The sequence below is a fragment of the Calonectris borealis genome, chromosome 2 (genome assembly GCF_964195595.1).
Source record: "Calonectris borealis chromosome 2, bCalBor7.hap1.2, whole genome shotgun sequence".
NCBI classification, from domain to species: domain Eukaryota; kingdom Metazoa; phylum Chordata; class Aves; order Procellariiformes; family Procellariidae; genus Calonectris; species Calonectris borealis.
This window is the reverse complement of record NC_134313.1, coordinates 33,250,817-33,265,695: the sequence shown is the minus strand read 5'-3', so window position 1 is coordinate 33,265,695 and position 14,879 is coordinate 33,250,817. Positions and strand designations below refer to the sequence as shown.

The 14,879-nt window shown below is 41.3% G+C and overlaps 1 protein-coding gene across 4 annotated transcripts in view; it reads right to left on the bottom strand.

Moving 5' to 3' along the window:
* TPD52 (tumor protein D52) overlaps window positions 1-14,879 on the bottom strand; it is a 129,736-nt gene that overhangs the window by 76,164 nt on the left and 38,693 nt on the right. For 2 of the 4 annotated variants that reach the window (XM_075141604.1, XM_075141603.1), the window contains exons 5-6: window positions 13,278-13,326; window positions 10,725-12,171 (exon numbers count right to left, since the gene is read on the bottom strand). In XM_075141604.1, the coding sequence (XP_074997705.1) occupies window positions 12,055-12,171; window positions 13,278-13,326 (166 nt within the window). In that variant the 3' untranslated portion in view covers window positions 10,725-12,054. Of the gene's footprint in view, window positions 1-10,724; window positions 12,172-13,277; window positions 13,327-14,720; window positions 14,763-14,879 lie in introns of those variants that run through there. The other 2 variants (XM_075141605.1, XM_075141606.1) reach the window with 2 other exon arrangements.

Below are 14,879 nucleotides of genomic sequence, written 5' to 3'. Positions count from 1 at the left end.
CTCCTCTGGACCTTTCTTGTCTTTCTTGTACTGGGGAACCCAGAACTGGATGGAGTACTCCAGGTGGGGGTCTCACAAGAGCAGGGTAGAGGGTATTTATTTATTTTTAAGTCTACAAATTTATCTGAAAGACAAGCTTGCTGGTATAAGTGCAAGAGTCTCCGGCTGAAATTCAGTGCCTTATGTCAGTCAAAGTCAATGGCCACAGTGATCCTTTCCAGCCTAAAAATCAATTGTTTAATCTTCAGTTACATAAGTACATGTTATACTTTCAACAGTACAGATACCATTTTTCCAATGTCCTATGCAAGCAATAAAATCTTCTGGCATGTAACTCCTAAAGATGATCTCTAAGGGCTGTATTGCTTCATTGACTTCCATCTAGGAAGAATTGTGGTTAATTAAGAAATAAGTTACTACGCAAAAATATCTACAAATCTATTTTGAAATGCATGTAATGCAGAAATTTTTGCTGAAGACTATCTTCATTTTGTCCAAGTTACAGTTCCTATTTACCAGCCTTTCTCATCCCCCCAAAAAATATGAACAGGACTAAACTTCACTTTTACTAAGAATAGGACTATTCATACTTCGTAGCTTTATCCAAAGGGCAATAAACATGGTTACAGGAAGTTATAAGGGTAATAGTTGTCATACTTGGCAAAGAGCATTGGAAGATTTTGCTTGGCTACAGACACAATTTTTAAGCCAACTTCACATACTGAAATTACACTTTTAAAAAAATGTTTTAAATTATATTTTGTTTGGTGATTAGGACAGGATTACACTTGTATTTTAAAAACAATGGAAGATTCATCATACACTATTTGATATCAGTTTATGTTCATCAACATCCTTCCATCAAGCTCCATAGTTTGGCACTCATTGCAATGTTGACTGATAAATATAGTATATTCCAAACCTAATTTTATTTTTGCATACAGAATAACTTCTAATTAAAAGTATCTAAGCTGTGCAGAGAACACGCAATATACTTGTATGTATATATTTGTATATATATTGTCCTCATAATAATGAACAATGTAATGTTGTGAACTAAGCACATTTTTAAAAGAGATGCAAATAACAATTAACCAAATACATGTAGCACTTAACCAGTGAAATACCATGGTGAAAACAATCTTTGTCTCTCATAATTACATTTTTCAAGTAGGATCATGCAGCTATTAAAAAAAAAAAAAGATCACAGGAACAGGATTTTTATGCTGTGTATAATATTCAACAGGTTTTCCTGAATTGCATTTTTAATATCAAAACTTCTTTGTTGTCTAGAAATCTCTTTATGTTGTTGCTAAGGCTATGTACAGACTTTTTCTATTTGAAGATGGATATTTCTTAGACTTATCGAAGTGCAGTACATGAACCGTTCTTCAAACTCATGAAGGAGCATAATTATTCAGAATACTTCATAATATGACGTGAGTTACCAATGTCTTATTAAATGCTGCTAAATCAAATGTAGCAATATTGTTCATAAAACAAATGTAAATTTTTTCAATTAACAGACTAACCTCCTATGTCCTACAACAAATATTGTGCTATCATAGTAAATCCAAAGACAGGTGATATTTTTAGTCAATTATGGCTATACCTGCCCCCTATCAGAAGAGTCAAAGGTATACTCTATTTTGTTTGAGTCTGAGTTTTTTGGTATTATGTAGAGACACACATGGCTAAAATTTAAAACTATACTTCTTTTTCCTGTGAATTTACGCAACTGTGCTTAGGAGGAATAGCATAAAACAATAGACTACATTTCGGGAGAGGAAGGACATCACAGCTGTATCAAGAAAATTAAGCATGTACAGCGGATTCTAGACCTTTTTTGAAACTTCTTCATCAATCAATTGCCCATTTAAAATACCAGAAAGCAGCAAAGTCATATTGCTAACACACTATAATGCTACCCAAACCAACAAATCTTATAAATGTACAATCTGCTGCACTGGTTGACTCAATACCAACTGCTTTGTGTTTGTAGTAAAAGGAAGGTTTTCCAGTTATCTTCTCATTTTGATTGGATACACAGTGCAGAAACTGCAAAACAAGACTTCCATAAAGAATTTCAAATGCAGCTTTGAAAATGTGCTGCTGACTAGCCAGAAGGATCACTTACTAAACAACACTGAGCTAAGAATTTATTTCGTAACATAAAATAGTACATAATTTGGTCACAATAAAGGTGCTTATTTTCCTTGAATTTAAGTAACTTCTATATATAATTTAAAACATGAAGTATTTATCTATATCTTTCTTTCAAGGATCATTTTACACAAAAAATTAGAACATTGCAATGGTATCAATACAAGATTAACAAAACATGAAGCTTTCAGAGAGGTGGAAAGAACGAATGGATGAAGACAAAGAGGAGAAGACAACTATACAGACAAAAGTTCATTGATGTTCTGCTTCAAGGAATAAAAGGAGAGCCAAGTCTTATTGCAATTTCTTCATCAGTAATAGGAAAGGAAACAAATTCAGATCACTTACAGTTATCTAAATATTTTTACTACTTTATGTAATACATGGAAAGAGATGAAAAAAAACAGGAACCAAGAGGTGATTCCTACAATGCCCTGAACCTGTATATCCATGGCTTTTCACGTTCCTCCCAGCTACCTCCAATTCATACATACTCCTTCCCTGTGCCTGCACCAGTTCCTAAATGAGCTGGGATCAGCCATCTCAACAGTAAAATTCCCATCCACCTAGCATACTGCCAGCCATCCCGAGGAGCACACAAACACCAGGTCACCTGCTGGTGGGAGCATACCAAAACTCACAGCTTGCACAACACTCAAAGTGTCTAACTCTCCAGTGCAATTCTGAACAGAAATCACCTAGTCTCTAAATCGGGGAAGGTGGGTGAACCTACTGCACAGATTACATCAAAAAGAAGATCGTACGAGATGAGCACACACAGTCCTAAGAACAGCCCATGGTGTTTTGAGCCCAGCATCTGCCTGTGCAGCTAGATTGCTCAGACAGAACTCTGCATCATTTCTCTGAGCAATTATATGTCTGTGTCCTCGCATTTTAGGTTGCTATGCTGAAATGAGACACTGGCAATCCCACACAACAGCACTGTCTTATCTTCAGACAGTTTCTCCATTTATTACTGCCCTGCCCTTCCAGGCTCTTTTTTCCAGGATCCTGGAGGACAGGATGCTGTTTCAATAGTCATAGCAGGAGAGTAACTGGGATCTCCCACAGCAGTGCGATGTAAATATCCCACTTTTTTACAGTGGATGTAAATATCCTGTTGATAACAATAACCACTAGGAAGGATTTCAATTCCTATTTAACCTTTACATTATGGTTCCATGCACCTTCTTCCCAATATCTGACATGTAGCCGATCAACAGTAGGCAGTTGGCATTCACTTGCTTTTCTTCATGATCCTGGTAGTCCCAAGACAGTTTGAATTTCGGGATTCCACTCCAGCAGCCAGTCATCCAAGGCCTACCACTCACAGACCCACAGCAATGCCAAAGCGATCACTTGCCAACCCAGAGCTATCTGAAGGAGCGAGTTCCAGAAGACAAATGCAACCCGCTGCTCCTCCAGCGCTGTGGTCTTCCCCATGCCAACCAAGGACAGAGCTGTGCAAGGTGCTCAGGGCCTTCCCACACAAATTTGTGTTCCTGAGTCATCGCTGCCTATCGCAACTGCGTACAATTTTACTGTACTATAATTACGTCCTCCAAAGGGGCAGCATGCATCATTCCTCTGCCCTCCAACAACCACATTACAAGTCCTGTCTACGTCATTTCAGAGACTGTTGCGCCAATACCACGTGAGTTTTACAAAATCCTGTCATGCAAGCACTTCTGTCACATGCGAAGCAGGTCATCCGACAGACCCAGCTGTGCCCACAGCTGGGACAAACCCAAGTCAGGAAAGCCAAGTTTTGGTGCCTCAGCCAGAGCATTCACAGGCTAGAACTGCTCCTTCACAGAGGTCAAAAGAAGGACAAATAGGCTCATTCCCACTATAATGCAAACCAGCATTTCGAGCAGATCCAGCTGAGAGGATGCTGAGACGCCTGCAATACAGTCCTTATTTAGCATGAACCTGAAAGCACCAGGATGCGTTCACAGCATAGCAGGAGCAGACATAACTCAAGTTTCTCAAATGCAGCTGTACCTTGGCAAAATAAGCCAAGAGAAACTTCCAGGTAAAGAAAAATCATTCCAGCTCCTGCAAATCCCACAACTGGCAAGTCCCGCTCTCAGTTAGTCAGCAGTTTCCAGTACTTGAATGCTGGCCAGAAGGTAAGCTACCTAAAAAAGTAACCTCTGTGCTCGGCACATAGGTTTTATAAAATGCTGTTACATTTGTAATCAAACAAAAAATGTTTTTAAGTTATTTATTATTATTAAGTTTTTAAGTTATTTAAGTTATTTATTGCACTAGAAAAGCACTCCATCCACACAAAGATTATAGGTGTCCTAAGAAACATTACACTATGAAAATTACAAGTGAAAATTGCACTAAATATAAATAAGTATTTTTGTTCTCAAATAACTGTAACTTCAGTAAAATAATCTTCTAAACGTTAACTTAGGCAGGAAGATAGATCGAGAGAAATACTTCCCATCAACAATTACATCAAAAATAATTCTGATTTTTTTTAATGCTTGATTTCAGAACATCCAGTGTTACACATTTTTTTAAACTGAGGTTGCCAAGATACGGCATAAGCAAGACAGATACACATCCTTTACAAAGAATATCCATGTAACTTTCAGAACAGAAGTACAATATATTCCTTTAAAATTCTCACTTTAGTGTTTTTTTTTTTAATCGCTCCTCTAAAACATAAATAGATAAGACAAGTCTTTATATCACCTATTAAAATAGTTTTTATTTTCTTCTCTTTATGAATACTGATATTTTATTTTTTAAAATAGTGACAAGAAATTTAAATACACGGACACTCTCCTCAAATTTCTGAATCCTTTCACGAAAGAACCTGTGGCTGACTGAGTAAATTTTAAAATATATACGCTTCTGGAATAATAATTTCTGATCTCTGTATTTCAGAAATTAGTTATTATGATGTACTGATACCAACCCAGTCCCTTCCATCTGAACTTTAGAGAAAGTCAGTTACATTTCTTCTTAATAAATGCCTTCCCTTAAAACCCGTTGTTCAAGGAACTAAATAGGAAATTCCTCAAACATGCTACTTTTCCTGCAACATCTAGAAACAAGCAATGCCCTCTGCTGTGCCGGGCGCGGCGGTTCACCTAAACCCGAGCGCAGCATCCCTGCCCGGCTGCCTCGGCGGGACCCGCAGCTGGAGATCTCTGCTTCTGAAAAAAGACTACGTTTCTGCTCGTGTCACTGACCTCTGACGCGCACCTGATGGTTTGTACCCTGTTACTATAAAGTAAAAAGGTACCAACAGAGAAGTTTTATTATGCTGTGACACATATTGCAGACCAGTGGCAAAGCTATCATAGCAATAACCCATTTCTACCCAAAAATATATTTGACAAACAGCATCACTCATTTTTTAAAAACATTTTTAGACTATTTATAGTTCACAGTGCAGGAAGACATATAATTTATTCTTAATTAGTTACTTCATTCTTACATTTTCTTCACACATTGGTAACCTAGCTAAGAACGTAGCTCAACAACCACTTCTCTACCCGTATCAACAAAAATCATCATGTCCTTCCTAAAAGGCAAGGTTTCCTGTTTTGTTAGGCAGGCAGGCAGCTTCAATCTGCAAATAAAGGTAACACCTAAAGCATTTCCTGTCCTTCTACAAGATTTCTTTAAGCAATTCCACAGAGTAAAAAAGAACTTTAAACTTGTCTTTTTTTTTGTTCACTTTAGAATGCAAAACTTAGACATTATAAAAATGTAGAAGGAAAAAGCAGTAAGAAGTAAGGTGCCTGCTGTAGATAAGGTTAAATATCATGTGGGTTTATCAGAATATTTTGTTTACCAAGTTGCTAACCTTTTTAACAATTTTAATCAACATTTAAGTGCCTGCTCTATAAGTTTCACTATTTGCAAAACAGCAATAACAGAACTGTAAACTGAAGGTGAAAAATAAAACACAAAATCCTAAAAAGATACCAGCACAGCAGAGAACACCACCAGCAACTACAAAGCAAGGTCAGCAGTACACATCTGCTGCTGTGCCCAAAAACTTAAAAAGCTACCTAGGAAAAATATCATCATGCTTTTTGAATCATCTTAGACGAACGCATGTCAACACGTCCATTTATCAAGTCTCCTGACATTTTCCTAAAATAAGCCACTGCCCACCAAATATCCTTCATCCAGTTTCAAAAACGAGGGAAAAACAGCTGACATAGGAAACTAGTACAGAAACATCATCAAAACCTCTCCCCCCGCTTCCCCGCCAAAGAAACAGAAACACTGAGGACCCAAATAACACCTCCATGCTCTTACAGGGTGTAAGCAGACCAAAAGCCACGCACCCTGTCTATTTGCCAGCGGAGATAAGGAACACAAGCTTTCCTCTGGCTGCGGCTCAGCTAAGGGATGAGCAAGACCACATTCCTCCTGCTCAAAAGAGCAGATCCTGCAGATGTATGGCACCCCAGAAAGGGACTGCCGCTAGAGCCACCGCACCCTCTCCTGAGGAGGGCATGTTGCTCCCCTTAGAAGGATTTTCTCAAAAGGTATTCTAATGTTTTGAGTTTTTCCAGCAGCATCCAGTACATCCTCCCATAAGTATTACCCAGCTTTATGCCACATTAGCATGAGGGTTGCTCCCAGCTGTGGGAAGTTTATTTACCAAATAACACAATTCCTAGCAATCAAAAATCAGGTAAAATTGGTGAAAAGGTGATTTCAAGAATGTAGTTCAAGAAAACTACAACAGACACCTTTCATTTTCCTCGTTTCAGTATGCCATCTTCCACTCATTCTCACCAAAACCCACTCCCTTTTCTGCACACTCTTAAAAGAGCAAACAGCGAATAATCATCAATCACACTTGGGCTCACTGAGCGCTTTGCTAACTAGGCTAAGAACAGCAAGGAAGTAGACACATGACAATCTTCCTTCATCGCATTGTTATGCTTTTAACATCACCGTGTCACTGCAAAGCAAGCTACTGGTTTTCCTCTTGTTCAAGTGAGAAAGTAATTCAGCAGAGAAATCCAGAGTTGTAGTCCAGCTCTTCATTTTACTTCCTAGTTTGATTTCTGTATTGTATTATTTACATGTGTACATGTAATTCAATTTGGACATGATGTTGTGAATACTATGTAATATTAGAATTAGTTCAGAACCTTTAAAGGCTCGATGACAATTTATGTATTGATAGAAACAGAAAAGAATATCTTCCTAGCTTCTCACTTCAACAGAAAGAAAGAAAACAAAAAAATCACACACACACACACACCCCAAATCCCCAGAGTAGCATTCAGTATCTTCCACAGCTAGATCAAATGGATCTCTTCCCAAACTCTTCTGTGGACATCCCCCTTGGACACTACCTGAGCCAGCACCCCGGATTAGACAGACCTTCGATCCTAGCACAGCCAGACTTGTCAATATGGATATTCAATGGAAAACAGTGTCTTACAGATGACACGGTAATTTGGGATATCAGGTCCTGGATTCAGTCACTGAGGCATTTCTAGTTCTATGCTCCCAGTACTAAACCATTCCCGCAATATTAATTCACAGCATTAATCTCCATATCCTACTGGGTACACTCCAAGTAATCCCAGCCCCTCATGTGGTCAAAGAGAACTGGAAAAGTTAGAAAAAGAAGAGTGACAAGGATGAAGAGCAGCAAGGAATCACTTCCACCTAAGGAAAAACCAGAGGTCAGGGGTTTTCAGCCTGGAAGAGATATTCTGGGATACATTAGTATACACACACTGCTTTTCTCTGTGATTCCCTAGACGTCTGTTAACAGCCACTGTCACAACAGACATTGTGAGAAAATCAGCACGATAAAAATCAATGCAACAGCCAGAAAAGGTGACTTTTTTAACAAAGCTCTATATGCATTTTACCCACTTACACTCATTCTTTCACAAGTTTCATTCACTCACATTCTCATACCCACAGATTCACAACAAGAAGCGTATACCGAAGTGGTCTAGGCAGGACCGTTTGGGTGCAACACCAAGGACGAAGGACGCCAGCTATCAAGGCCTCACCACATCTCTGAGATTCTTCCTGTTTGGCAATGATGAACTAGGTTTTGGACAAATCTCTTATATCCTTCAGGAGTCAACAGTTGTTTACAGGGCAGTCCTTTGCTCCAGTATCTCACTTACTGCAGCCTCAATAAATAGGAGGCTGCTGCTCACTATCTATCTCTTCATGTTTGTTTTCATGATGGAGTAACAGGAAAACAAAAGGCACACAAGATATGACGCAAGCCTGTTGCCCTCCTCCTGTTATTCGGAAGCAGGGTCTGCTCTTGACAAATCACCTGTGCTCCAGGCTTATCAGAGCACAGGCCTTGACAAGAACATCATGAGTCTCAATTTTACTCCCAAGAACAGCGTCATAGAATCATAGAATAATTTAGGTTGGAAAAGACCCTTAAGATCATCAAGTCCAACTGTTAACCTAGCACTGCCAAGTCCACTACTAAACCATGTCCCTAAGCACCACATCTACATGTCTTTTAAATACCTCCAGGGACGGTGACTCCACCAATTCCCTGGGCAGCCTGTTCCAATGCTTGACAACCCTTTCGGTGAAGAAATTTTTCCTAATGTCCAATCTAAACCTCCCCTGGCGCAACTGGAGGCCATTTCCTCTCGTCCTGTCGCGAGTTACTTGGGAGAAGAGACCAACACCCACCTCGCTACAACCTCCTTCCAGGTAGTTGATAAGGCCTCCCCTGAGCCTCCTCTTCTCCAGGCTAAACAACCCCAGTTCCCTCAGCTGCTCCTCATAAGACTTGTGCGCTTGTTCTCCACATTAATACACACTATTCTTTCCACCCATTCTTCTGTTTCTTTTGACGCCTTCACACACATGCATTTCCACATGTGTTTCATTCATACCAGCCTTCATATTTCCGTTACAAATCTCTATAGAGTACTGGCCTAACAGGTCTTGATCTGACCAGCTAAATTTGTTTTCGTTAAAGATTTTCCACATCCTCTCTGCCTGCCTGTAAAAGCCAGAATACAGTTTTGCCCACAGAGCTGTACCTTGCATTCTAATCACACAGAACTACTTGTACACTTTCTATATTAGATTTTTGTAGGAATATTTTAAAAAAGAGCTGTCCACATTTCTGTAAGATATTTAGTATGCAGGGCGAAGCGGCGGGAAGAGAGATAAACACGCGAAAGCAGCCAGGTACGCAGACAGACGGGCTGTGCACGGAGCCGGCATTTCAGGGCGGTGAAGCGAAGCCGGTGGCGGAGGACGCCGCCTGCACCGGCTAAGAGGCAGAGGAAGGCGGTGGCAGGCCCGCGAGGAGGCACTGCCGGGGCGGCCCTGCCAGGGCAGCCAGGCCAGAACCGCCCCCGGACCCTGCCCCGGCCCAGCCCCCCCGCCGCGCCCTCACCTGCCGCGGGCCGGGGGCCGCGGTACTGGTGGCCGGCCGCTCCTCTGTCTGCTGCGGGAGGGCCCCGGCACCCGGCGCTCCCGCCGGTGAGGCACCGCCGCACCGCCTCACCGCCGGCAGCCGCAGCCGCCACGGCCGAACCCCTGCCCGGGCGGCGGCAAGGCCCCAGCTCGGCGCCGCCATCACCGTCCGCGTGGAGGGCGGAGTGTGAACTCTGACCCCGCGCCACGTCCAGGTCACCGGCACGCGACGGGCGCAAGCGCACCGGGCTCGGCTGAGGCGGGGCGGCCGCCATCTTGGCTGAGGGAGGCTGGGCTCCGCTCTGAGGCGAGCCCGAGGCGGCTTGCGGGGGTACGGGGACAGCGCAGAGAAAACCGCCCCCGGCCGCCCGCTCCGTCCCGGGCAGGCTCGGAGACGCGGGGTAGCTCGTAACCGCCGTGTGCCCGGCGAAAGGGCGAGCACCCATCCGCAGGGCAGGCGGGCGAGGGGAAGGAGGGAGCCCAGCGGCCCCCGCCGGCCGCGCAGCGGCCTGAGGAGCCGGTCTGGCAGGCCGAGACTAGAGACGGCGGCAGTCCTGCCGCAGAGAAGAGGAAACGGATGCCGGCTGCGACATTGACACGCACACCCCTGAAAGTAACACTGAAATTGCGGCAGCCGCGCTAAGGCTGCTTGCCCTCAAGGGGAGGGTGCAGGCAGAGGAAGATGCCGCTGAAGCTCATGCGAGGGTGCAGCTGCAAAGCTGAGTGTAACATTACAGACCCCCAAAAAATTACCTTCCTTCAAATAGCCCAACCCCAGACCCTTCTGTTCATCAGTTAGATAAATAAAAAAAGAACCCATATACAACATGGATCATGCCTTACATGGCATTGACCCTATAGCAGACGTATCTCACTGCGTCATTCAGTTCTCCATTCCTTTGCAAGGTGTAGCTGTCAGATGCTGAGGGTACATCTCAACCCATTTTCTGAACTTCCCAAAGTAATGAGGGCAGCTTAATTTTATGTAAGCCACTAGAAGTCAACCTAGGCCTAGTCTTCTCTAGAAATGCCAAGCTCATCCGTGCAGATTCCCCCTGGTACAGTAGTATATATCAGCACTACTTTGAAAACAAAGGACTGTTTCAATTAGAAATACAAATTTCCTACTTATAGAATCCTCCATGTTCACAAGACATACAGGTTTTTTATTAAGCTTCTCACATGTAATTAAGCATATATACTACATCTGACATGCTAACAAAGTTGTCAGGAGCTTTTTTTTCCTCCAGACATCTGCAACAGTTGAAGTTTCATGGATTTCACACAAATGTTTCAAAACTTGTTTCCAGTTCTAAGCACAGTGATAAAACACTTGCCAAAAGTTATAACCATACCGACACCATGTGCCAGAAACATACAAGAAATTTGAAGAGTACATCAGATAAAGCAATGCACAGGAGAACAGATCTTGGAAGAGAGCTATGCTGCGGTATGACACTGTGCACTTCTCGAAACAGATTTCTGCAGTCTTAAACAGGAATAGGAGTGCTAGTGGTACAGGCCTTTAACAGGTAAAAAAAAAAAGACAGTGTAGCAGATGTTTTCGATGGTCAGCCTACAAGGGAAACAACATTAGCATTTGAGAGCAATGCTCTTGATGCCTAAAAAAGAACCATTTTCATGCTCAGGCTGATTCTTACAGTCCACGCTTTGCAAGTGTAAATGTGACACCACCATGTGTGAATTAAGACCAATCTATTCCCAACTGATCAAAAGTTCAGAAGAGTGTACCACATTAACATCATATACATTGTAACAGAACCAAACCAGCACTACTAGGCATCTTGCTTTCACTTGCGATGGTCGGAAGTTTCCTAGGTGGATAAACCACAGACAAATCAGTAAGTTTTTGATGTTATGTATTACCCTATCCACATCTGTTGTATGAGGAACACGCTCCTAAGACAGTACGTGTGTAATCCTGCTATGAATAACTTTTTTAAAGCCTGTTGAAGCAGAAGTCCTTTCTTTAGCTGGGAGTCATCCTCCTGGTCTGGTGTCCCGTGCAGGCAACACTTAACTGCAATAATCACAAGGGAGTGAAGTAACAAGCTTCAGTTTGGCAGCGGCAGTAGATTCATAATGATTAAGTTGAGCAGTAGTTACAGACTCGAAAGAAATTATGTATCCACAGTATATGTACAGTATAATTAATTTCTCAAAAGAGTTTTTTTTTCATTGCTATATTTTAAAGGTTGCCTTCAAATTACAGATAAGTCCTTTAAATGCTTGAAAGGCATAAAAATACCCCTTCCCACACAAAACCCCAAACAATGAATTTTAGTTTCAAAAATATTTTGCACCCACGAACAAGCTTGTTATCAGTTAATCTGGTAAAATAACTACGTGCTAAATAAAAGCACATCTGGTGGAAAGAGCGCAAAGAATGTTACAAGTGTGCTTAGTTTTTGCTTGCAGCATCTGGCAGTGGGTAGCAGGACAGAGGCAGGAATCTCAGTGGGTCTCCTCCTGTGTCTGCTCTGCAATAGTTTCTGTGGCACTGGCATTGGCAGCAGAGTTGAGAACTTCTCCAAAGTCTCCCCCAGCAGGTTTGCTTCCTCCAACTTTAGACTGGAACATAGACAGAGCCTCAACATAAAGTTGCAGTTATGGCATGCCAAACATGGTTAAATGGATAAAACCCTGCACCTCTGCATGAAAAAGTTTAATAACTCTTTTCGGCAAAGCGGCTTTTCCAGGACTGGGCTACCTCTGCAATACTCTAAAGACAAGTATGCAGAAAACAATCACTAGGAACAGATTAACATAGCAGTCTCCCTTTGACTTCAAGATACACAAAGCATGAAGCAGTGCTGATTCCAGGGTGTCTGAAGGTTGACACACCCTCAGCTAAAAACGTATGCATAAAAAGGTATGCAGCCTTTCAAGTCATTTAGGCTTTGAAAGGTTCAGAGTTAAAACTCGCTTCTGTATTGCTCAAGAAAGAACCTTGAACAGTTTTCAGTCTCAGCAGCAGTTCTGGAAATTTTCAGTGGAGCATAGCAACCATTTTACTTTCTCCAGGTAATGTGTTTGTCTTTTCACTTCCCTCTACAGTATATACCCTGTGGGATGGCAGAAATGTTAATGCCAATTAGTTTGCAAGGGAATGCCTAGTTCCCCATGCTATCGCTTGCATGCTTCGCATCCAACCCAGTGTGCCCACAAGAACAGTCAAATCTGGTTCCAGTTACATATATTATTATTTTTAAAGTGATCTTTTACCTGGAGAAGCTATTAATGATTCTTCCTGGCACTTGAGGCTTTTGTGAGTAAATTTTAAAATAAGGTACAAAGACCTTGCGTATTTTATGCCAGAAATAAGAGAAACATCCCAAGCTATACTCCTGTGTAAGATACTAGTCCTTAGGAAGGCATGGAAATAAAAGCTAGAGCGTTTTGGATACATACTACTAGGTATATTATACTAGCTCTTTGTGCAGGTTAGCTAGCTGTTAGTCCTTCTAGTTAAAGGCCTTCTCTAAGAGGTGCAGGAAGCCTATTTTTTATTCTCAAATCATTAGGCAGAAAAACCATTTCCACAGTACTTAAAAAGATGTCATCTAAGCACCTTCAACAGTTTACCAATAACTAAAAAACAGGCTACCCAGAGTCCACTTAGTCTTTTCTCCACATCCACAGCTCCACAATCACCAAGGCATTTTAGTAATGCTTACCTTTAAGTTTTCAACTTTTTCCTCAAAGGATTTGAAAGTAGGAGAATTTCTAGGAAAATGAAAAAAGGAACCACAGAATTAAAAACATATCTGGTTAGTCTATAAATATCAGAAAACAATCAGACAGTTGCTTTTTCCCATGTCAACATGAGTTCAGTTTGTTTGGGGCTCTTTCCTTGTTTTAAGGGTAGCCTAAAATAGTTTAGATCTGTATCTCCCCAAGTACTACAAAACTAAAATTCAAAACACACTCAAGTTGCAACTCATTTGTATCTTTGGCAACTAAGCATTGCCAGGGTCAGCAATAGGATCTTTCATCATAACATGGAAGGGAGAACTAGCAAGTATTTTAGGTTTAGCTTATTATTCTCAGTTATTTCTGACAGGTTTCAGCTTAAAGGATTTGTTCAGAAAAGCTTAGTCATCACTTCTGGTTAGCCTAGTATATTATTGCTGAGGAAAGCTTGTCATCAGAGTTTTTTCACTTGCTATAGGAAAACTAGTTTAATTTAATAGGCTATGAGTTCAATTACCGAAACATGGTTTGCAGCAGCATTTTCTGCTAACATGTTAAATTCAAGGGAGATCCTCCCTTGCCTTTTAAGTGCTGTGATTACAAATATTAAGTTCTGCATATGAAAAGCAGGACAGCTTGGGATTTTCAATGCTGAGGGCCAGTGTATTATTTATTAGGGTCAGAAGAGTGGCTTAATGCTCCAACTAGCTGTCACTGCCATTTGCAAATTTGTGCAATAGCTTGTACACCTTTTCTGCCTTTACGCAGGATGGAAAATGCTTGCCTTCAGGACCAGGACTAAGGATTTGTAGTAGACTGAAAAAATATTATTATATAAAGATGAAAGACAGGAGGGTTTTTTCAAAAGAGGTCTTAAGCTTCTCTTCCCCCTTTGCTTGGTATTTGTGTAGGTCACCCACACTTAGCAGCACTCTTTCATTTGGGAAAGCACACAGTGACACATATTTCTCTCTCTCTCTCTCAAATCAGACTCTCTCAGGAGACGGAGGGACAAAATGCTAAGCAAGGGGAGAAAAAAGGCAAGCACTCCAAGTCAGCAAGAGACTTTCTGTGAAACCACAGTATTTTTTACTCACTTTCATTGTTCTAAAACAGATGCCAAGCTATTGCCTTTTAAACTTGAAATCATTTAGTAGCATTACATTTCTGACAGGCAGAGAAAAGTTGTTATAGTTCTCCAAACAGCAGGAAAGTGCACTTGGTCACATTCCAGATGTGCAATAACCACCGCCATTAAGCAGAATGAACCAAATTTTATCCTATATGTTAGTACAGGAAATCCATTACAAAGTTGGGTGGGTTTTTTGGTTTTGTTTTAAATTTATGTTAGTTGACTTAAGTTCAATTTGACTTGATTCCACACATGAACACAATTAAACCCAACAGCTGGATTATGCATACGTTACCTCATAATAGGCATGCTAATTGAATGTTGTATGGAGCGTATACTAAATGCCAGCATTAAGAAAAAAGAAAGCGAGAAGTTAGTTAAAGTGATAGACTGAGAAGAAATTGGCTTAGAGACCTGACTTCTGGATATGATTTTTGGTAAATAGCCAGTCAGT